Raw genomic sequence first — 23,891 nt, 5'->3', positions numbered from 1 at the left:
AACTTCAAACATAACACAAAGACTCTTTCTTTTAAACCAGAAAGAGGCCAGCACAACATAGACCTGCTTACCAGATCAACATCAGAAAAATAAGCCCAGGCTTTGCAGTCAAACTCATCTTTAGTTGGTGCCATATGATGCTGCACTTTCCAGAAGTAAGTTTTGGTTTCATTAGGCTTGACAAACTTTTTTCTAGGTTCTGCTCCTTGCCTCTGATCTTCCTCATAAGAAATAAGGCTAGAATAGAAGGAGTAGGGACGAGATGCCTGGTTTTTAAATGTTACCTGCAGAGCAAGAAAAAAAAAGAAAAGAAATAAAAAAAGCAAGTGTTATGTTTTAAGATCTTGTAAAGTTCTTAGGTTAGGGTTTATATCCCTAATAGCAATGCCAATTTGGGGGGGTTTTATCCAGGTTTTTAATAGCTGGAGGAAATAGTACAGAGTATGGATGTTGTTAGAACCCAAACCTAAAGATCTACAAAAGAAACTGAGACATTTTCGAATTCCAAAATCTTTATGGGATGAACTCAAAGTTGCAAAGGAGAAAATTTCTAAATACTTAAAAGCAATTCCAAAGTAAAAGGGAAAATATCACCACAGGGGTTTTAAGAGACCCTAACTCCAGGAACTGATACTCTTAAATTAAGGTTCTTCATGACAAATGCCAGGATGAATACTTATGATATTTAAAGAAGACTTGTTTTTCAAATTAAAAAAATTATACATTTTCATGCGACATATGGAAAGTAAAATAAAATTGAAGTCAGAAAAAAATTCACTCACAAGCCCATAATTTTAGATCCTCCTATATCCTTCATGTAAACAATCAATTGGGACAATGGATGACTGTTTCTGGAAAAAATAAAACTACCTTGATCTTTGGCTCACACACACCAAAAACAAATTCTAGTCTACAGCAATTATTAATGGATTAAAAAATTAAATGTTAAGAAATTAAACTGTAAAAGAAAGTTGAAAAAAGTATAGGTGATTTTAAGAAAAAAAATCTCTGTATAGGGAAGGATTTTAATAAACAAAAAAGCTATGAAAGTGTCATAAAGGAAAGATTTATGGGTTACTACCTAAAATTTCAAACCTGTTTTATTTTAAAAACCATTATATACAAAATTAAGAGAAAACAAACTTGGAAAAATATTATTCACTAAAATGATCAATGATCATTAATATATCAATGATCTATAATATACAAGGTAATATAAATGAACAAGAAAAGCACTCCCTCCAAAAATTTCAACTATGCAAAGAACATTAATAGATAATTCATTAGAGAAAGTCTTAAAATGTTCATGTACATTGCACTCCTGGAATTTTATCCTAGGAAAAGGGTTGTGGCTGCAGCATTACTTAAATAGTGAAAAAAAAAAAAGAAACTATCTAAAAGGTTGTTCAGAGTAGATGGTTAAGTAAACCAAAAAATCATATAATGGACTAATATTCCATCATTTAAAAATATACGTAGGGTTTTTGTTTCCTGGTGCGCGAGGAGAAGGGATTCAGAGCGCCGCTTAAAGGAGCTCCAGAGACAGGTGCGAGCCGCGGCTAACAGCGCGGACCCCAGAGACGGGCCGGAGACGCTAAGGCTGCTGCTGCCGCCACCAAGAAGCCTCTGTGTGAGCACAGGTCACTCTCCACACCCCCCTTCCGGGGAGCCTGTCCAGCTCGCCACTGCCAGGGTCCCGGGATCCAGGGACAACTCCCCCGGGAGAACGCACGGCACGCCTCAGGCTGGTGCAACATCACGCTGGCCTCTGCCGCCGCAGGCCCGCCCCGCACTCCGCGCCCCTCCCTCCCCCCCGGCCTGAGTGAGCCAGAGTCCCCGAATCAGCTGCTCCTTTAACCCCGTACTGTCTGAGCGCAGAACAGACGCCCTCCAGCGACCTACACGCAGAGGCGGGGCCAAATCCAAAGCTGAGCCCCTGGGAGCTGTGCGAACAAAGAAGAGAAAGGGAAATCTCTCCCAGGAGCCTCAGAAGCAGCGGATTAAATCTCCACAATCAACTTGATGTACCTGCATCTGTGGAATACCTGAATAGACAACAAATCATCCGATTGAGGAGGTGGACTATAAGAGCAAGATTTATGATTTTTTCCCCTTTTCCTCTTTTTGTGTGTATGTGTATGCTTCTGTGTGAGATCTTGTCTGTATAGCTTTGCTTTCCCCATTTGTCCTAGGGTTCTATCCGTCCGTTTTTTTTTTTCCTCTTAATAATTATTTTTTTTACTTTAATAACTTTATTATATTTTATCTTACTTTATTTTATTTTACTTTCTCTTCTTTCTTTCTTCTTTTCCTTCCTTCCTTCCTTCCTTCCTTCCTTCCTTCCTTCCTCCCTCCCTCCCTCCCTCCTTTGTTTCTTTCTTTCTTTCTGCTTCTACTAATTCTTTCTTTCTACTTTTCTCCCTTTTATTCTGAGCCGTGTGGATGAAAGGCTCTTGGTGCTGCAGTCAGCAGTCAGTGCTGTGCCTCTGAGGTGGGAGAGCCAACTTCAGGACACTGGTCCACAAGAGACCTCCCAGCCCCACATAATATCAAATGGCGAAAATCTCCCAGAGATCTCCATCTCAACACCAGCACCCAGCTTCACTCAACAACCAGCAAGCTACAGTGCTGGACATCCTATGCCAAACAACTAGCAAGACAGGAACACAACCCCACCCATTAGCAGAGAGGCTGCCTAAAATCATAATAAGTCCACAGACACCCCAAAACACACCACCAGACATGGACCTGCCCACCAGAAAGGCAAGATCCAACCTCATCCACCAGAACACAGGCACTAGTCCCCTCCACCAGGAAGCCTACACAACCCACTGAACCAACCTTAGCCACTGGGGACAGACACCAAAAACAACGGGAACTACGAACCTGCAGCCTGCAAAGAGGAGACCCCAAACACAGTAAGACAAGCAAAATGAGAAGACAGAAAAACACACAGCAGATGAAGGAGCAAGGTAAAAACCCACCAGACCTAACAAATGAAGAGGAAATAGGCAGTCTACCTGAAAAAGAATTCAGAATAATGATAGTAAAGATGATCCAAAATCTTGGAAATAGAATAGACAAAATGCAAGAAACATTTAACAAGGACCTAGAAGAACTAAAGATGAAACAAGCAACGATGAACAACAATAAATGAAATTAAAAATACTCTAGAAGGGATCAATAGCAGAATAACTGAGGCAGAAGAATGGATAAGTGACCTGGAAGATAAAATAGTGGAAATAACTACTGTAGAGCAGAATAAAGAAAAAAGAATGAAAAGAACTGAGAACAGTCTCAGAGACCTCCGGGACAACATTAAACACACCAACATTCGAATTATAGGGGTTCCAGAAAAAGACGAGAAAAAGAAAGGGACTGAGAAAATATTTGAAGAGATTATAGTTGAAAACTTCCCTAATATGGGAAAGGAAATAGTTAATCAAGTCCAGGAAGCACAGAGAGTCCCATACAGGATAAATCCAAGGAAAAATATGCCAAGACACATATTAATCAAACTGTCAGAAATTAAATACAAAGAAAACATATTAAAAGCAGCAAGGGAAAAACAACAAATAATACACAAGGGAATCCCCATAAGGTTAACAGCTGATCTTTCAGCAGAAACTCTGCAAGCCAGAAGGGACTGGCAGGACATATTTAAAGTGATGAAGGAGAAAAACCTGCAACCAAGATTACTCTACCCAGCAAGGATCTCATTCAGATTTGATGGAGAAATTAAAACCTTTACAGACAAGCAAAAGCTGAGAGAGTTCAGCACCACCAAACCAGCTCTACAACAACTGCTAAAGGAACTTCTCTAGGCAAGAAACACAAGAGAAGGAAAAGACCTACAATAACGAACCCAAAACAATTAAGAAAATGGGAATAAGAACATACATATCGATAATTACCTTAAATGTAAATGGATTAAATGCTCCCACCAAAAGACACAGACTGGCTGAATGGATACAAAAACAAGACCCATATATTTGTTGTCTACAAGAGACCCACTTCAGACCTAGAGACACATACAGACTGAAAGTAAGGGGATGGAAAAAGGTATTTCATGCAAATGGAAACCAAAAGAAAGCTGGAGTAGCAATTCTCATATCAGACAAAATAGGCTTAAAAATAAAGACTATTAGAAGAGACAAAGAAGGACACTACATAATGATCAAGGGATCCAAGAAGAAGATATAACAATTGTAAATATTTACGCACCCAACATAGGAGCACCTCAATACATAAGGCAAATACTAACAGCCATAAAAGGGGAAATCGACAGTAACACATTCACAGTAGGGGACTTTAACACCCCACTTTCACCAATGGAAAGATCATCCAAAATGAAAATAAATAAGGAAACACAAGCTTTAAATGATACATTAAACAAGATGGACTTAATTGATATTTATAGGACATTCCATCCAAAAACAACAGAACACACATTTTTCTCAAGTGCTCATGGAACATTCTCCAGGATAGATCATATCTTGGGTCACAAATCAAGCCTTGGTAAATATAAGAAAATTGAAATTGTATCAAGTATCTTTTCCGACCACAATGCTATGAGACTAGATATCAATTTCAGGAAAAGATCTGTAAAAAATACAAACACATGGAGGCTAAACAATACACTACTTAATAACGAAGTGATCACTGAAGAAATCAAAGAAGAAATCAAAAAATACCTAGAAACAAATGACAATGGAGACACAACGACCCAAAATCTATGGGATGCAGCAAAAGCAGTTCTAAGAGGGAAGTTTATAGCAATATAATCCTACCTTAAGAAACAGGAAACATCTCGAATAAACAACCTAACCTTGCACCTAAAGCAATTAGAGAAAGAAGAACAAAAAAACCCCAAAGTTAGCAGAAGGAAAGAAATCATAAAAATCAGATCAGAAATAAATGGAAAAGAAATGAAGGAAACGACAGCAAAGATCAATAAAACTAAAAGCTGGTTCTTTGAGAAGATAAACAAAATTGATAAACCATTAGCCAGACTCATCAAGAAAAAAAGGGAGAAGACTCAAATCAACAGAATTAGAAATGAAAAAGGAGAAGTAACAACTGACACTGCAGAAATACAAAAGATCATGAGAGATTACTACAAGCAACTCTATGCCAATAAAATGGACAACCTGGAAGAAATGGACAAATTCTTAGAAAAGCACAACCTTCCAAGACTGAATCAGGAAGAAATAGAAAATATGAACAGACCAATCACAAGCACTGAAATTGAAACTGTGATTAAAAATCTTCCAACAAACAAAAGCCCAGGACCAGATGGCTTCACAGGCAAATTCTATCAAACATTTAGGGAAGAGCTAACACCTATCCTTCTCAAACTCTTCCAAAATATAGCAGAGGGAGGAACACTCCCCAACTCATTCTACGAGGCTACCATCACCCTGATACCAAAACCAGACAAAGATGTCACAAAGAAAGAAAACTACAGGCCAATATCACTGATGAACATAGATGCAAAAATCCTCAACAAAATACTAGCAAACAGAATTGAACAGCACATTAAAAGGAGCATACACCATGATCAAGTGGGGTTTATTCCAGGAATGCAAGGATTCTTCAGTATACGCAAATCAATCAACGTGACACACCATATTAACAAAATGAAGGAGAAAAACCATATGATCATCTCAATAGATGCAGAGAAAGCTTTCGACAAAATTCAATACCCATTTATGATAAAAAAGCTGTAGAAAGTAGGCATAGAGGGAACTTTCCTCAACGTAATAAAAGCCGTATATGACAAACCCACAGCCAACATCGTCCTCGATGGTGAAAAACTGAAAGCATTTCCACTAAGATCAGGAACAAGACAAGGTTGCCCACTCTCACCACTATTATTCAACATATTTTTGGAAGTTTTAGCCACAGCAATCAGAGAAGAAAAGGAAATAAAAGGAATCCAAATCAGAAAAGAAGAAGTAAAGCTGTCACTGTTTGCAGATGACATGACACTATACATAGAGAATCCTAAAGATGCTACCAGAAAACTACTAGATCTAATCAATGAATTTGATAAAGTAGCAGGATACAAAATTAATGCACAGAAATCTCTGGCATTCCTATACACTAATGATGAAAAATCTGAAAGTGAAATCAAGAAAACACTCCCATTTACCACTGCAACAAAAAGAATAAAATATCTAGGAATAAACCTACCTAAGGAGACAAAAGACCTGTATGCAGAAAACTATAAGACACTGATGAAAGAAATTAAAGATGATACAAATAGATGGAGAGATATACCATGTTCTTGGATTGGAAGAATCAACATTGTGAAAATGACTCTACTACCCAAAGCAATCTACAGATTCAGTGCAATCCCTATCAAACTACCAATGGCATTTTTCACAGAACTAGAACAAAAAATTTCAGAATTTGTATGGAAACACAAAAGACCCCAAATAGCCAAGGCAATCTTGAGAAAGAAAAACAGAGCTGGAGGAATCATACTCCCTGACTTCAGACTATACTACAAAGCTACAGTAATCAAGACAGTATGGTACTGGCACAAAAACAGAAAGATAGATCAATGGAACAGGATAGGAAGCCCAGAGATAAACCCACGCACATATGGTCACCTTATCTTTGATAAAGGAGGCAGGAATATATAGTGGGGAAAGGACAGCCTCTTCAATAAGTGGTGCTGGGAAAACTGGACAGGTACATGTAAAAGTATGAGATTAGATCACTCCCTAACACCATACACAAAAATAAGCTCAAAATGGATTAAAGACCTAAATGTAAGGCCAGAAACTATCAAAATCTTAGAGGAAAATATAGGCAGAATACTCTATGACATAAATCACAGCAATATCCTTTCTGACCCACCTCCTAGAGAAATGGAAATAAAAACAAAAATAAACAAATGGGACCTAATGAAACTTCAAAGCTTTTGCACAGCAAAGGAAACCATAAACAAGACCAAAAGACAACCCTCAGAATGGGAGAAAATATTTGCAAATGAAGCAACTGACAAAGGATTAATCTCCAAAATTTATAAGCAGCTCATGCAGCTTAATAACAAAAAAACAAACAACCCAATCCAAAAATGGGCAGAAGACCTAAATAGACATTTCTCCAAAGAAGATATACAGACTGCCAGCAAACACATGAAAGAATGCTCAACATCACTAATCATTAGAGAAATGCAAATCAAAACTACAATGAGATATCATCTCACACCAGTCAGAATGGCCATCATCAAAAATTCTAGAAACAATAAATGCTGGAGAGGGTGTGGAGAAAAGAGAACCCTCTTGCACTGCTGGTGGGAATGTAAATTGATACAGCCACTATGGAGAACAGTATGGAGGTTCCTTAAAAAACTACAAATAGAACTACCATATGACCCAGCAATCCCACTACTGGGCATATACCCTGAGAAAACCATAATTCTAAAAGAGTCATGTACCAAAATGTTCATTGCAGCTCTATTTACAATAGCCCAGAGATAGAAACAACCTAAGTGTCCATCATCGGATGAATGGATAAAGAAGATGTGGCACATATATACAATGGAATATTAGTCAGCTATAAAAAGAAATGAAATTGAGCTATTTGTAATGAGGTGGATAGACCTAGAGTCTGTCATACAGAGTGAAGTAAGTCAGAAAGAGAGAGACAAATACCGTATGCTAACACATATATATGGAATTTAAGAAAAAAAATGTCATGAAGAACCTAGGGGTAAGACAGGAATAAAGACACAGACCTACTAAAGAATGGACTTGAGGATATGGGGAGGGGGAAGGGTAAGCTGTGATAAAGCAAGAGAGAGGCATGGACATATATACATTACCAAACGTAAGGTAGATAGCTAGTGGGAAGCAGTTGCATAGCACAGGGAGATCAGCTCGGTGCTTTGTGACCGCCTGGAGGGGTGGCATAGGGAGGGTGGGAGGGAGGGAGATGCAAGAGGGAAGAGATATGGGAACATATGTATATATATAACTGATTCATTCTGTTGTAAAGCAGAAACTAACACACCATTGTAAAGCAATTATACTCCAATAAAGATGTTAAAAAATATATATGTAGGGGGCTTCCCTGGTGGCGCAGTGGTTGAGAGTCTGCCTGCCGATGCAGGGGACACGGGTTCGTGCCCCGGTCCGGGAAGATCCCACATGCTGCGGAGCGGCTGGGCCCGTGAGCCATGGCCGCTGAGCCTGCGCGTCCGGAGCCTGTACTCCGCATCGGGAGAGGCCATAACAGCGAGAGGTCCGTGTACCGCAAAAAAAAAAAAATAATAATAATAATAAAAAATATATGTAGGAAGTGTTTTTAATGACATAAGAAATGTTTATGACATATTTATTTAAAAAAGAAGGATGATCCATTGTGTAATTTTGAATACATAAAGAGAATACATAGGAAAAACATAAGAACAGACAGCAAAATGATAATTATGGTATTATTTTTCAACTTCCTTATTTTCTATACTTTAAACTTTTTCAAAAGTGAGAATACATTATTTTTATTTAAAAAAATTATTGGAGTATAGTTGATTTACAATGTTGTGTTCATTTCAGGTGTACAGCAAAGTGAATCAGTTATACATATACATGTATCCACTCTTTTTTTTTTTTTTTCAGTACGCGGGCCTCTCACTGTTGTGGCCTCTCCCGTTGCGGAGTACAGGCTCCCGACGCGCAGGCTCAGTGGCCATGGCTCACGGGCCCAGCCGCTCCGCGGCATGTGGGATCTTCCCATACCGGGGCACGAACCCATGTGCCCTGCATCAGCAGGCGGACTCTCAACCACTGCGCCACCAGGGAAGCCCTATCCACTCTTTTTTAGATTCTTTTCCCATATAGGTCATTACAGAGTATTGAGTGGAGTTCCCCGTGCTATACAGCAGGTTCTTACTAGTTATCTATTTTATATATAGTAGTGTGTATATGTCAATCCTGATTTCCCAATGTATCCCTCCCTCCCTCCTTCCCCCTTGGTAACCATAAGTTTTGTTTTCTACAACTGTGACTCTATTTGTTTTGTAAATAAATTCATTTGTACCCTTTTTAAAGATTCCATATATAAGCAATATCTTATGATATTTCTCTTTCTCTGTCTGACTTCACTCAGTATGACAATGTCTAGGTCCATCCATGTTGCTACAAATGGCATTATTTCATTCTTTTTTATGGCCATTATTTTTAGAATCAGAAATCTAAAACACACACACGGGATTAATTTTCTTGTAATTTTATTGTCCTCAACTTACCATGATGTTGTCTTCGACTTCTGCTCTTATATATGGTCCCAAGAGTCCCAAATGTTCATTTAGTTCTCCGCGGTATAAGGGCTGAGTAAAGGAGCCATCAGCATATTCCTCAAATACCACCTTTTTGAACTGAGGGACACCTCCATTCTCAGCTCTGGAGAAAAAAAGCAGAGGAAAAGCAATATCCTCATGGACCAGGTGGGTAGAAATGCCTCACATTGTTGTGTTCCCTGTATTTGAGATACATTTGGTAGAATTGATGATGAATTGGAAATGTAATGGAGAAGGGAGGGAGAAAGAGGAATTAGATATAACCTCCCGGTTTCTGATTTGGGCAAATGGATGGATGGTGATGCAGTTCACTGAGATGGAGAACCCTAGAAGGGTAGGTTGCTGTATACAGTTTTGGACACATGGGGTATCTATGGGAATTATATTGGGAAATACATGGAGACTGGCAGTTCACAAAAGAGGTCTAGATGAAGATCATCTATATTTAGGTGGTAACAAAATCATGCAAGTGGCTTATCAAAGCCAATAGTCAATTTTATGTCCTCATCTTACTCAACATCTAAGCAACATTTTGCATAGTTAACCACTCCATCCTCCTTGACATACTCTCTCCAGGCTTCTCTAGTATATAAGATCCATGAAAGCAGGGGGATTTGTCTGTTTTGTCCACTGTTGTACTCCCAGCAGCTGGAATAAGTGCCTGCCACATAGTAGGTGCTCAAATAGTAGGTGTTGAACGTTGAATGGATGTAGGGTTTATAAACATACTCTAAATAATGAGAGCCTCAGTGTTCAGTCCTTGGACCACTTTTCTTTGCTTTTTAAAAATTCTGTTAAAACTGTGAACTAAAACTATACAATAAAGTGCATAAAACATAAATGCTTTTGATACAAAAAATGCAACCACCACTAAGATCAAGAACTTTGCCAGCAGCCCAGAAGACTCACTGTTATCTGCCTTTTCAATCACATCCTCTCCCTTCCCACTAAGTGTAACCCCCATTCTGATGTTTATAACTATTTATTTGATTTTGTTCATAACTGTACCACTTATGTATACATACCTAAAGAATATAGCTTAGTTTTGCCTATTTTTGAAGTATGCAAATGGAACCATACCGCATACATTCTTTTGTTTGTGATTTTTTTACTCAGCATCATGGTTGTGATTCGTCTATGTTGTTGTGTGTAGCTATAGTTTGTTCATTCCTATTGTTGTATAGTATTCCATTGTGTGAATATAACGCAATCATGTGCATTTGAGTAATTTTTGGTGCTTATACATAGTCCTGCTATGAACCTTCGTATGAATTTCTTCTGGGCACATATCTAGGAGTGGAACTGCACCATTTTCCATTTTCATCAGCAATGTATGAGAGTTCCATTTGCTCCAAATCTTCACAAACACTTGACATTGACTGTGTTTTTACATTTTTGGCCATTCTACTGGTTGCATAGCAGTGTCTCTGTGGTTTTATTTTGCATTTCCCTGATTAATAATGAGGTTAACTTCTTATGGGTAGTAGCCATTTGGATTTCCTCTTGTGGAATTGCCTATCCAAGTTTGTTTTCTTCTTTTTTGTACCAATTTTTCTATTGGATAGTCAGCCTTTTTTTCTTATTGATTCAAAGGAGTACTCTATATATTCTTTTTTTTTTTAATTTTTTGCGGTACGCGGGCCTCTCACTGTTGTGGCCTCTCCCATTGCGGAGCACAGGCTCCGGACATGCAGGCTCAGCGGCCATGGCTCACGGGCCTAGCCGCTCCGCGGCATGTGGGATCTTCCCAGACCAGGGCACGAACCCGTGTCCCCTGCATCGGCAGGCGGACTCTCAACCACTGCAGCACCAGGGAAGCCCCTCTATATATTCTTGATATAAGTCTTCGTTGGCCTTTTGTGCTGCAAACATCTTCCCTTCTGTGGCTATTTTTTCATTCTCTTTTTGTTATCTTTGGATGAGCATAAAGTCATAATTTTAATGTAGTGAAATTTATTTAAAAATTCTTCATGGTTAGTGCTTTTTGTATCTTGATATCAATTCTCTTTCTTTTCCTACCCTGAAGTTATTAAGATATTCTTTTACTTTTTTTCTTTCTAAGAGATTTAAGGTTTTATATTTATGTTTAGACTTGTAACCCACTGTTAGTGGATTTTTGTGTATAGTGTGAGTTAGGGATCCAGTTTAATGTATTTCCATATGGATATCAAAAAATTTCAGCACATTTATTGAAAACTGCTCTTCTGTGACACCTTTTCCATAAATCAAATGCCTATAAATGTGTGACTCTAGTTTTGGATTTTCTGTTCTCTTTCACTGACCTATTTGTTTACTCCTAAGCCAATTATCACATTACTATAGCTTTAAAATAAGTCTCAATATGTTATACAGCAATTCCTCCTATCTTGTTCCTTTTCCTCAAGAGGGTCTTGGCTATTCTTGGTGCTTTGCATTTTCTTAGTAACTTTAAAATCAGGCTTGTTGAGTTCTGCAAGAGAAAATACTTGTTGAGATTTTCACATAGGTTGTGCCGAATCTATAGATCGGTTTGGGGATAGTTTACATTTTCATAATATCGTATTTTCCAGTACATGTACATGGTATATCTTGGCATCTACTTAGGTCTTCTTTAAAGTTTCCCAATAAATTTCCATAGGTTTTTCCATAGAGGTCTTGACAAATTTTTGTCATACTTATTTCTACGTACTTGTTACTATTTCATTCCATTGTAAATGACATGTTCTTTTAATTTCATTTTCTACCTGTCTGCTGCTACTATATCGATATATAATAGATTTTGTATATTGATTTTCAATTCTACAAACCTGCTAACCTTCCTAGTTAATTCTAATCACTTATTTGTAAACATTTTTTATATGTATAAAATCATATCATCCGTACTCAAGGACAGTTTTATTTCTTTCTTTTCAACCTTTATACCTTTTATATGTGTTTACTGCTTGAGTGTTCAGTACAGTATTGAATAGAAGTGATGATAATGATTGAGAATTTATCTATTTCTCTATTTAAGTCTGTCAAGTTTTGCTTTATGTATTTTAAAACTATATTATTAGGTTCATAGTAATTTAGGAATGTATGGCTGCCTATTGAATTGACTGTTTTATTATTATAACATTTCCTCCTTATCTCTACAAACCTCTTGCTTTAAAGTTTCCTTTCTACTTAACTGAGTACTTAGATTTTTAAAAAATATTTATTTATTTATTTGGTTGCACTGGGTCTTAGTTGCAGTTCGCCGGCTCCTTAGTTGCGGCATGTGGACTCCTTAGTTGTGGTTTCTTGCTTATTTTTCTTGTTTTATTTCATACCCAGTATCTTTGTGTGCTAGAAGTTGTATCTGGAATATTTGTGAAAATAACTTGAGGCCTAGAATGTTGGTTTCTTATACTAGAGAGGTTTTATGTATTCTTCAGCCAGATGTCTGCAGGCACTGCCAATCCAAGACATGCTTAAATTTTGATCAAGAATAGAGATTTCATGGACAACACAGATGACAAAAAACTGGGCTGTAAGTCAATGAAGTGCAAGTTAACTGGTTTACCATTACTTTGAGGATGTAGCCCTTTGGGGACCTAGCATAAAGTGGGCACGGTTTACATCTACTTTTACTCCCATATCATCCCATCAAGTCTTATTTGAATGCTATTAATAAGCTCATAACTCCTAAATTTATATCTTTAGCACAGACTTCTTCCTTGGATTCCAGACTCATATATCTAACTGCCTACTCAACATCTCAACTTGGGGACTTCCCTGGTGGTCCAGTGGTAAAGAATCCACCTTCCAATGCAGGGGACATGGGTTTGATCCCTGGTCGGGGAACTAAGATCCCACATGCCATGGGGCAACTAAGCCCATGTGCCACAACTACTGAGCTCGCAAGCCTCAACTAGAGACCCCATGTGCCACAAACTACAGAGCCCACGTGCCCTGGAGCCAGCATGCCACAACTAGAGAGAAGCCCGCACGCCACAACGAAGAGCCCATGCGCTGCAATGAAAAGATCCTGCATGCCTCAATGAAGATCCCGCGTGCTGCAACTAAGACCCAATGCAGCCAAAAAAAATTAAAAGAAATTTTTAAAAAACTCAACTTGGATCTCTAATAGGCATCTCAAATTAAATATGTACAAAACAGACCCTTGAGTGTTTCCTCAAATAAATCTGTTCTGCTTCAAGCCTTCCACATCTCATTAAATGTCACTATCATCCACCTAGTTGCTCAGGACAAAACCCGAAAATCTTCTTTGAGTCTTCTCTCACCATTCCTCTCCATACTCAATCTAACAGCAAGCCCTCTCTGCTTATCTTTAAATTATAATCAACATCCTTACATTCCTTTTGATTTTCACCACCACTACCCTGTTCTAATCAATAGCTTGATCGATGCTGGTGAGACTAATCCGGTGGAGAGTGAGAAACTGATGATGTAAGAGAGAACAAGGGACTTGCTGAAGCAACGTTTTTTATGAAGGGAGAAAGAATGGGATCGAGTGCAAAACTGGACAGTATATTGGTACAGATGTCAGTAAATGTGGTGTTGGAAGTCTGTGGAGTTCAGTGCAAAGCATCAGCTAGGAGTGAGAAGGGGTGTTGGAGAATGGGCAAAACGTGTTGGAGACTTAGGGAAAAAGCAGAAAATGTAAGATAGAGGTCCAGGAGAGCAGGAAATATTCTACGGTTGCTGTGCAGCAATAAGGGCTCATTTGAGGTAGAAAGCAAGGCTGGGAAGTGACAATGACTAATGAAGAGGGATAGCATCTACCCTTCCTCTAGGTCCTATATTATCTGACCACTACTCATCTCTGCCAACTCATCTCCCTACCCCTGCACACACTTCCTTACTGTACTACATTCATGTTGGTCCTTTTTTGTTCCTCAAACATGCTAAACTTGTTTCATTCTCAGGGCCTTTGCATTTCCTGTCCCCTCTGCCGGAAATGTCTTCTCTCAGACCTCTGTTAGCTGACCTCTTATCATCATTTAGGTCTCAACTCCACAAAGAGAATTTCTCTGACCATTACAGCTAAAGTAACACCCCCGTCACTCTACCATATTATTCAAGTCTACCTTTTGAACGGCACCAAGATTCCCCTATTTAGTTTTCTACTAATTTATTGTCCCTTGCTCTCCCAAGTAGAATGTAGGCTCCTACTTTGCTGCACTCCAGTGTCTATGCAAGTGTCTGGCATATAATAGGTGCTCAATAAATATTGGTTGACTGATTGACTCTCCTTATGTTTATCTTCCAAATGTCTCTGTGCTTTCTCTCCCCTGCCCAACCTCCCTCTGCTCCCCTAACAATCAAATCCTCCCACTTTGCCCTCTGGATCCCCAGTACTATGGAAAACAACTTTCCCTGCATCCTCAATCTCTTTACCACACACTTCACTGCTTCCTCCTGCCTCTATCAGGGCTCTCTCAGGAGACTAAACCTTACCCTGCAGCTCATAGGGCTGATAGGTGAGGCTGACTTTCTTCCTGCTCCCCATGGCTCTTTTGACCCCCCTACCCTTTTGTAGACGCCTCTTCTTCACCATCCCACCAGAGTGAGTTTCATGCCATCTGGGTTTACCATCCCGTAACTCTCACTGTTAGTGTCATCACCTAATCTCCCATTTGCTCCTCAGCTTCATCTAGACTTTGCCATCTGGTTCTCAGTTTCCTCAGTCTTTGGAGTCTCACTGCTGGTTGTGCCTTTCCTATTGTTTCAGCACCTGGTAAAATCAAAGGTCACAACAGTAGGACAAAGGAATAATCAATGTACCCATACCTGTTTCTTAGTGCATGGGGGGATCTATTCATCCCATAATCCCAGAGCCGCTCCACTGCAGCAATAAAATAGTGTCGCGTTCTCTTTTGAAAGCTGCGGGGGTCCTGATTTTCACCCTCATCATAAATGTCAAAATCTTCTCTCTTCGTATCAAGTGAGAAAGTATCATCATAGTCAATTTTGTCTTCCTCTGGCTGAAAAGTAGTAAGGGTTATTTCCCTTTGATGGCGTTTCAAGACTGGTGGATTTTGAGACCACAACCTTCCAGCCCCTCCTTGCTTTACCCAGGTGGCTTCTCTTTGGGTCTTATCTTGTACTTCATTTATTGCTGCTATTGAATGATTGTTTTCACAAGGGTCCAGGGGCAAAATGATGTCTTTTGTCTTAAAAGCTCTGTGTTTTTGTGACTTCTCTAGGGATTTATCTTCTCTTGGTATCAGGGTAGCATATTGGTTATCCCAAGCAAGGGGACCCAGCAGCTTGGGGGGAGTATTTTCAGAGCTTTCTGTTGCCCATTTCAGAAAGGGCACTTTTCCAGGTCTATTTACTTTATTCAATTTAACAAGTCCCTGTGTTTTCTGAAGGAATATCTCTTCCCTGAGATCCAGGTGGGCAGGAGAACCATTGCTAGTTTTTGTATGGAAAAAGTCTTCCTGATGAACAACTTTGCCAGATGCTTCAGGCAATCCTGGTTTCAAGAGAACAGTGTTCTCAAGTTTCTTGTACATGAGTAAGTTTGTGGCCCGTTTCCCTAGGGCGCTGATATTTCTTTGACCTCCAATCACTTCCAAGGTTAGGAAGGCTAAAGAAAGGTTATTTCTCTTGGCTCCTTGTAAGAAATGACTGCTTTCTTGGACCCCAGAACTCCTTTCCACAAAGCTATAACTACAGGCGGATGCTGGAGGATGAGAAGAGTTGTCTTGGGATGGAATCTTGGTCACATCTGTAGGTCTAATTGATGGGAATACTGATACCTGTGCAATGGGTAATGCAGAGCCATTTGTTTGAATGTCATGACTCCTCATAGAACAATCTGATAAGAATGACTGAATAATGGCCCTTTTCTCCTTCCTGTTGTACTCTATCTGTGTGACGGTGCCCTGGGTCAAATATTTCATGTTTTTGGACCACTGAGTTGAGGTGTCATTCAAAATTACCCCCCTTTCAAACTTTATTTCTTCCAGTGGGAGTCTGAATTGCTTCAAATCCCGCTTATCACGTTGAGGTATAGCCTTCTGCTGACTTGGAATAGGAGACATCTTTGTGGTGCTTGGATATTTATCTAGCATTTTCTTTGTTTGATTTCCCAAGTCTTCCAAGTTTGCTTCCTCCGTTATTTTTGAGAAATGGGCCATGTGAATCCCTGCTCTTTTTGCTGAGCCATTCAATGACCTGGTGTCTTGAAGTACTGGAGAATATGTCTCCTCATCTAAACCTTCTACATTTTGCTTAGTGCTTAGTGAAAAAAGGTTCTTCAGAAAATTCTTAGTTCCAGTCACTGTATACACCTGAGGCAAAACTACATTCTCTTGGATTAATTTTTCTTTCCTTTCTATCGCTTCCTGAGACTTTTTTTCTTGATTCTGTGTATCATTTTCTTGGACATTAGCCAAGTTAGTAAGAAATACGTTCTTGCTATTTGGAAAAATCATCGCTTTAAGACCTGTGCCCTTGCTAAATTCATCCTCTCCTACTACCACCTTATTCTTCTCTGACAAGAAATTCTGATCTTTCACAGATTTTTCTGATCCCGAAGATGTTAATTGCTTTGGATTGGGCCTTTGCCCAGAACTTAGGGAGTTCTTGCCATGGGTCCTTTTTATCCAATTTGTTGAATCTGGCAAGAACAGAGTCTTGAAGAACGATGTATCTGGATATTCCGCATCTAGTGGCACAGAGCCTTCTTTGTTTTGGTGGACCATTTCCATATTTTTTGACGAAGTAGTTTTATTTGACACATGATTTAGTCCCAAAGCTGTAGTATTTTTGTCCATAAACATTTCATTATGAATTAAGGAAGTTACTTCTTGAAACTCAGTATTACTTTCTAACATAATATCTTGCCAAGCTGATGTACTATTCTCAATTAATAATGCTGGGTCATCAATGTGAGTCTTTGTATTAGTTGTTGAGTTAACTGGTGCCTTGTTTGTCTTTACTAAAGAGATATTAACTTGAAATAAAGCATCATCTTTGGTCAATGAAGCAGGTCCACGAACTCTTTCCTCTTTAAATAACCTATCACTCTCCACTGATAATACATTTTCTCCCAGTGAACTTTCTTGACTATTTGTTAAAACTGCTTCTAATGACTTGGAATCATTATCTTCTTTACTCAAGCCCAAAGGTACACCAGACCCAATAAAGTGAGATGAATTTTTGCCAAATACAATGGCACCTAATTGACTACTAAAATTAACTGGCATATTTGGGGGTCCTAAGGAACCTGTCTTTTCAGTACCTGCTGACAACTTGTCTGATGGAATTGTTGGTGGAGTCATTAGGTTGTTCGATGAACTAGAAATTTTAAAATCAAGTTTCTTCAACTCTACTGTTATAGTTGTCCCCAAATTCTCATTCAATCTTAACGGCAGCTCTGGCTCAGGCGTAGATACTCTTTTCCCACTGTGATGGAGCTCTGGTGTGAGATGTACCACTTCAGACGGGTGCTTGTTTCTTTCTACTGCTCTAGGTAAATGATCATTAGCCTTATTTCTGGCTTCTTGGAGATCAGATAAGGATAATCCATGTGGAGTAGGATTCTGTCCCAAGAGCACCAACAAATCACTAGAGGAGACACTTTGTTCTTTAAGCAGCTGCATTCTCTCTCCAAACTGAGGGTCAGTCTTCTCTACATCATTCTCTGGAGTTGTGGTGGCTTTGAATTGCATTTGCCTAGTGCTAGGGTGCCTTGAATTCTGGGAGAAGCTTCTGGGTTCAATGACATTGTTTTCATTCAGCAAGAAGGTTGGAATATCTTCATATGTGTCCTCATAATAATCACCAGTGTTCCTGTCACAACTATAAACCTTCAGTAAGGCTGTCATGCCTCTGTTCCGAAAGTCTGAGTTGTGGCACCCCAGAACCCACAGACCTGGAGATGAGGAAGAATAAGACTCTGGTTACTCATAACCCAGGTCCCAAGCAAGATCTGTGTTAGAGGTTCTCTTCTATTCCCAGATAAATGAAAAAATACTACTCAGTACCATTATATTGCAGGTTGTTAGGTTAAGTCCCTGACACATGGAACAGTAGTACAACAATGGTAGTAAAAGTGGTTTTGCATTGCTGCTGTTGTGGTATATCTGTTTGTGACCACAAGAAAGGGCTGTGATTTAAAATGAATATATATATATATGGATAAAAATGGAGAAATGTAATTATACACAATAGTGGAGAGTCTTACTAGTCACACAGAACTCTTTGGTGACAAGGGAGCAGGACTTAGGTTTAGGATACAAATAACATAAAATCCCACCACAGTTCTAGCAATATTAATTTCTACTATGAACAGGATTATCTGAGTAAAAGAATTTCATGGTGGTAAAGTATATGCATAAACATAAATGAAAACAAATACACCTTTACTAAGCTATCCATCAGGTACCTGAACAGTCTCATCAAGCCACAATATTTGCAAGCAAAATCTTAACTGAATACAGCTTTTCCTCAAAGAGAAAACTTTTCTCAAAGTATATTTCCACAGAGCCCTATGAGACAATGGGATGCCCATGGAAAAGGTTCCTGTGGTCAAACATTCTGGAATTAATGCACACTGCAATCTATGTGCAGCCAGATAATCACTCGAATGGGAAATGAGAATAAAGAGATTTTCTAATATACAAGGATTCAGAATATCTACCTCTAATTCAGCCATTCTCAGGAAGTGATTAGAGAATGTCTTCTACCAAAATAAAGGAGTATATTAAGAAATACGAAGACATGGGATACAAAAACCCAATTTCATGATATTTAAAGCATATTTTTGATGGTATAAAACCATGTTGGGTCAGAGTAGACCAGGACTGGAGCTGAAATGAGTAATTTAAATAAGGTTTTTCACTTTAAAAATTCCACTGTTATAACTTAGATAAATCTAGTACTTCCTTTTCCTGAGGAAGACAGTAACTGGGTGAGAAAAGGGGAAATGAAACTCCATAAACAGGTCTAGAATGACATCCGCCATACTCTGAGAAGGGCCTGGGATTGGGAATAGTGATCAAGAGGAACTTTAGTTATATCTGTACTGGTTGAATTTTTAATGAGAACATATTTAATGAGAACATATTTTTGTATTACATGTGTGAATAAAAATAAATTAAAACATTATAGTAATTAATTAATAAATTTCAATCCAAGAGCTTAAAGAAGAGTTGATTCTGATTAAAACTCAATAAAATAAATAACCAAATAAAAATAAGAAATTCCACACATATAAAATTTGAAATAAGGAAGGAGATATAACCACAGATGCAAAGAAAATTAACTTATATTTCCCTTGGAGACACCTCAGCTGCCAATCTCCCACTCCAACTTCCGAAACAGGCATAAGACGCCTGGCCAAGTTTGAGATTTGGTCAGCACTACAACTATACGGACCTGCCTCCAACCTCAGTGATATAACTGGGGCTTTCAATGAACTAATTAATTTTTTAGGCTGATATTCAATCCTGGAGCTAGTTCTTATCAAAGTAACCTAGAGAGACAGAGCCCAGCTGATCACAAGTGGGTAGGAGCACACCTCAGGCTTCATTAGGCAAGAGCTCTTTAATGATAGTGCAATATCCCTAGCATGTGCAATATCCCTAGCATGGAATATTAACCAATTTTTTAAAATGATGATGTTCATCTATATTTAGTGATATAGAAAAACATCAAATACATTATTAAGTGAGGGGAAAAAAAGATTACAAAACATGATATAACCACCATTCTACTATCTGTTTCTGTGAGTTCTACTTTTTCTTTTTTACAAAAAGATTTCCCATAGTAGTGATTCCATACAATATTTGTCTTGGTCTGGCTTATTTCACTTAGCATAATGCCCTCCATTTATCATTATTACAAAATATTGGCTATATTCCCTGTGTCATAGTATATATCCTTGTAGCTTATTTATTTTATACATAGTAGTTTGTACCTCTTAATCCCCTTTCCCTATCGTGCCCCTCCCCCCTTCCCTCTCTCCACTGGTAACCACTAGTTTGTTCTCTATATCTGTGAGTCTGCTGCTTTTTTGTTATCTTCACTAGTTTGTCATATTTTTTAGATTCCACATATAAGTGGTATCATACAGTATTTGTCTTTCTCTGTCTCACATATTTCACTTAGCATAATACCCTCCAAGTCCATCCATGTTGCTGCAAAGGGCAAAACTTCATTTTTCAATGACTGAGTAGTATTCCATTGTGTATATATATATATATATATATATATATATATATTCCATTGTGTATATGTATGTATGTATATATATATATATTCCATTGTGTATATGTATGTATGTATATATATATATATATATATATCCATCTGTTGATGGACACTTAGGTTGGCAATTGTAAATAATGCTGTTATGAACATTGGGGTACACATCTTTTTTTTCAATTAGAGTTTTCTTTTTTTTTTTTTGGATATATACCCAGAAGTGGAATTGCTGGGTCATACAGTAGTTCTATTTTTAGTTCTTTGAGAACTCTGCATACTGTTTTCCATGGTGGCTGCACCAATTTGCATTCCCACCAATATTGTGTTAGCCTTTCATTTTTCCACTTCCTTGCCAACATTTGCTATTTGTTGTCTTTTTGATGATGGCCATTCTGACAAGTGTGAGGTGATATCTCATTGTGGTTTTGATTTGCATTCCTCTGATGATTAATGATGGTGAGCACCTTTTCATGTGCCTCTCAGCCATCTGTAAGTCTTCCTTGGAAAAATGTCTATTCAGGCTTTCTGACCATTCTTTAAATTGGGTTGTTTGTTTTTTTGATGTTGAGTTGTGTGAGCTGTTTACATATTTTGGATATTAACCCCTTGTTGGTCATATCATTTGCAAATATTTTCTCCCATTCAGTAAGTTGTCTTTTTAAAAAAATATTTATTTATTTGGCTGCATTGGGTCTTAGTTTCAGCATGTGGGATCTTTTGTTGTGGCAGGCGGGCTTCTCTCTAGTTGTGGCGCATGGGCTCTAGAGCGCACATGGGCTTAGTTGCCCCGTGGCATGTGGGATCTTAGTTCCCTGACCAGGGATCGAACCCACATCCCCTGCATTGGAAGGCGGATTCTTAACCACTGGACCACCAGGGAAGTCCCAGTAGGTGGTCTTTTTGTTTTTGTTTTGTCGATGGTTTCCTTTGCTGTGCAAAAGCTTTAAGTTTAATTAGGTCCCATTTGTTTATTTTTGCTTTTATCTCCTTTAAGAGACAGATCCAAAAAAATATTGCTACTATTTATGTCATAGAGTGTCTCATCTATGTTTTTTTTCTAGGAGTTTTATCGTATCTGGTCTCACATTTAGGTCTTTAATTTATTTTGAGTTTATTTTCGTATACGGTCTTAGAGAATTTCTAATATCATTCTCTTACATGTATCTGTCCAGTTTTCCCAGCTCTACTTATTGAAGGGACAGTCTTTTCTCCATTGTATATTTTTGCACCCTTTGTTGTAGATTGACCAGAAGTGTGTGGGTTTATTTCTGGGCTCTCTATCGTGTTCCATTGATCTATATTTCTGTTTTTTGTTTTGGCTATTCATTATCTTTTGTGTTTACATATAGATTTAAAAATTTTTTGTTCTAGTTCTGTGAAAAATGCTATTGGTAATTTGATAGGGATTGCATTGGATCTGTAGATTGCCTTGGGTAGTATAGTCATTTGACAATATTGATTCTTCTAATCCAAGAACATGGTATATCTTTCCATCTGTTTGTGTCATCTTTGATTTCTTTCATCAGCATCTTATAGATTTCTGAGTACAGGTCTTTTGCCTCCTTAAGCAGGTTTATTCCTAGGTATTTTATCCTTTATTATGTGATTGTAAATGGGATTGTTTCCTTAATTTCTCTTTCTGATAGTTTGTTGTTAGTGTATAGAAATGCAACAGATTTTCTGTATATTATTTTTGGACCCTACAACTTTACTGAATTAATTGATGAGCTTTAGTAGTTTTTTGGTGGTATCTTTAGGATTTTCTATGTATAGTGTCATGTCATCTGCAAATAGTGATAGCAAATAGTGACAAAGAGTGACACCTGTTGGTGGGTGAAGCTGGTCCCAAGGCTAGAGCAGGCTCACTGGAGGACAGGGCCAGAGTCCAGGGGATTCTGGGGCTGGTGCCTGCCCACTGGTGGGTGAAGCTGGGTCCCAGGGTCTCTGGCTGGAGGTCGCTGGGGGTCCCGGGTCTGGTGCCTGCACACTGGTTTGTGGGGCAGATCCCGTGCCCTCTGGTGGACAGGGCCATGTCCAGGGGCAGCTGTGGGCTCAGGGGGTCTTAAGGCAGCCTGTCTGTTGGTGGGTGGGGCTGTGCCCATGCCCAGTTAGTTGCTTGGCATGAGGTGTCTCAGCACTTTTGCCTACAGGCAGGGATGGGTCCTGAGGCTTATAAGCTAGAGGGAGGATTTCACAATGGTGCTTACCAGCACCAGTGCCCTCCTGGTAGAATCAGCTCCCCAAATGGCTGCCACCAGTGTCTGTGTCCCCAGAGTGAGCTGCAGTTGCCTCCTACCTCTCTGGGAGACTCTCCAGATCAGCAGGTAGCTCTGACCCAGGCTCCTATTACTGCTTCTGCCCTGGATCCCGGAGCATGTGAGAGTTTGTGTGCGCCCTTGAAGAGTACAGTTTCTACTTCCCACAGCTCTCTGGGACTCTCGAGAGTGAGCCCTGCTGGTTTTCAAAGCCAAATGCTCTGGGCGCTCGTTTTCCCAGTATATGACCCACAGGCTATGGAGCCGAACATGGGGTCAGACCCCTCTCTCATTGGGGAGAACCTCTGCAATGGTACTTATCCTCCCGTTTGTGAATTGTCCACCCAGGGGTATGGGATTTGTCTATATCATGATGATGCCCCTCCTACCCATCTTATTGTGGTTCCTTCTTTATATCTTTAGTTGTAGACAATCTTTTCTGGTAGGTTCCAGTCTTTTCCACTGATGGTTGTTCTGAAAATAGTTGTGATTTGGTGTGCCTGTGAGAGCAGGTGAGCTCAGGGTCTTTCTACTCTTCCATTCATTCATCAATGGACACTTAGGTTGTTTCCATGTTTTGGCTATTGTGAATAATGTTGCAATAAACATGGGAGTGCAGATATCTCTTCAAGATCCTGATTTCATTTCCCTTGTATGTATACCAGAAGTGGGATTGCTGGACCATATGGTAGTTCTATTTTTAATTTTTTGAGGAACCTCCATACTGTTCTCCATAGTGGCTGCACCAATTTATATTCCCACCAACAATGCACAAGGATGCCCTTTTCTTTCTTTCTTTCTTTCTTTTTAAAAAAATATTTATTTATGTATTTGGCTGTGCTGGGTCTTAGTTGCGGCACACAGGATCTTCATTGTGACATGCGGGATCTTTAGTTGCGGCATGCAGGATCTTTAGTTGCAACATGTGGGATCTTAGTTGTGGCATGCAGGATCTAGTTCCCTGACCAGGGATTGAACCCAGGCCCCCTGCATTGGGAGCATGGAGTCTTAACCACTGGACCACCAGGCAAGTCCCAAGGATTCCCCTTTCTCCACATCTTTGCCAACACTTATTATCATGTGATTTTTTTGATAATAGCCATTTTGACAGGTCTGAGCTGATATCTCACTGTGGTTTTGATTTG

The 23,891-nt window shown here is 39.0% G+C and overlaps 1 protein-coding gene across 1 annotated transcript in view; it reads right to left on the bottom strand.

Annotated features, from left to right (window-relative positions):
* F8 (coagulation factor VIII) overlaps window positions 1-23,891 on the bottom strand; it is a 122,386-nt gene that overhangs the window by 40,271 nt on the left and 58,224 nt on the right. Inside the window, exons 14-16 of the mRNA XM_089903927.1 lie at window positions 15,065-18,158; window positions 9,260-9,413; window positions 72-284 (exon numbers count right to left, since the gene is read on the bottom strand). Coding sequence (XP_089760053.1) covers window positions 72-284; window positions 9,260-9,413; window positions 15,065-18,158 — 3,461 coding nt within the window. The remainder of the gene's footprint in view (window positions 1-71; window positions 285-9,259; window positions 9,414-15,064; window positions 18,159-23,891) is intronic.

Source organism: Delphinapterus leucas, chromosome X, assembly GCF_059928025.1.
Source record: "Delphinapterus leucas isolate spDelLeu-1000000601 "Yukka" chromosome X, BTC_Dleu_Yukka2, whole genome shotgun sequence".
NCBI lineage: Eukaryota > Metazoa > Chordata > Mammalia > Artiodactyla > Monodontidae > Delphinapterus > Delphinapterus leucas.
The sequence above is the reverse complement of the archived record's forward strand: the minus strand, read 5'-3'. Positions and strand labels throughout refer to the sequence as shown.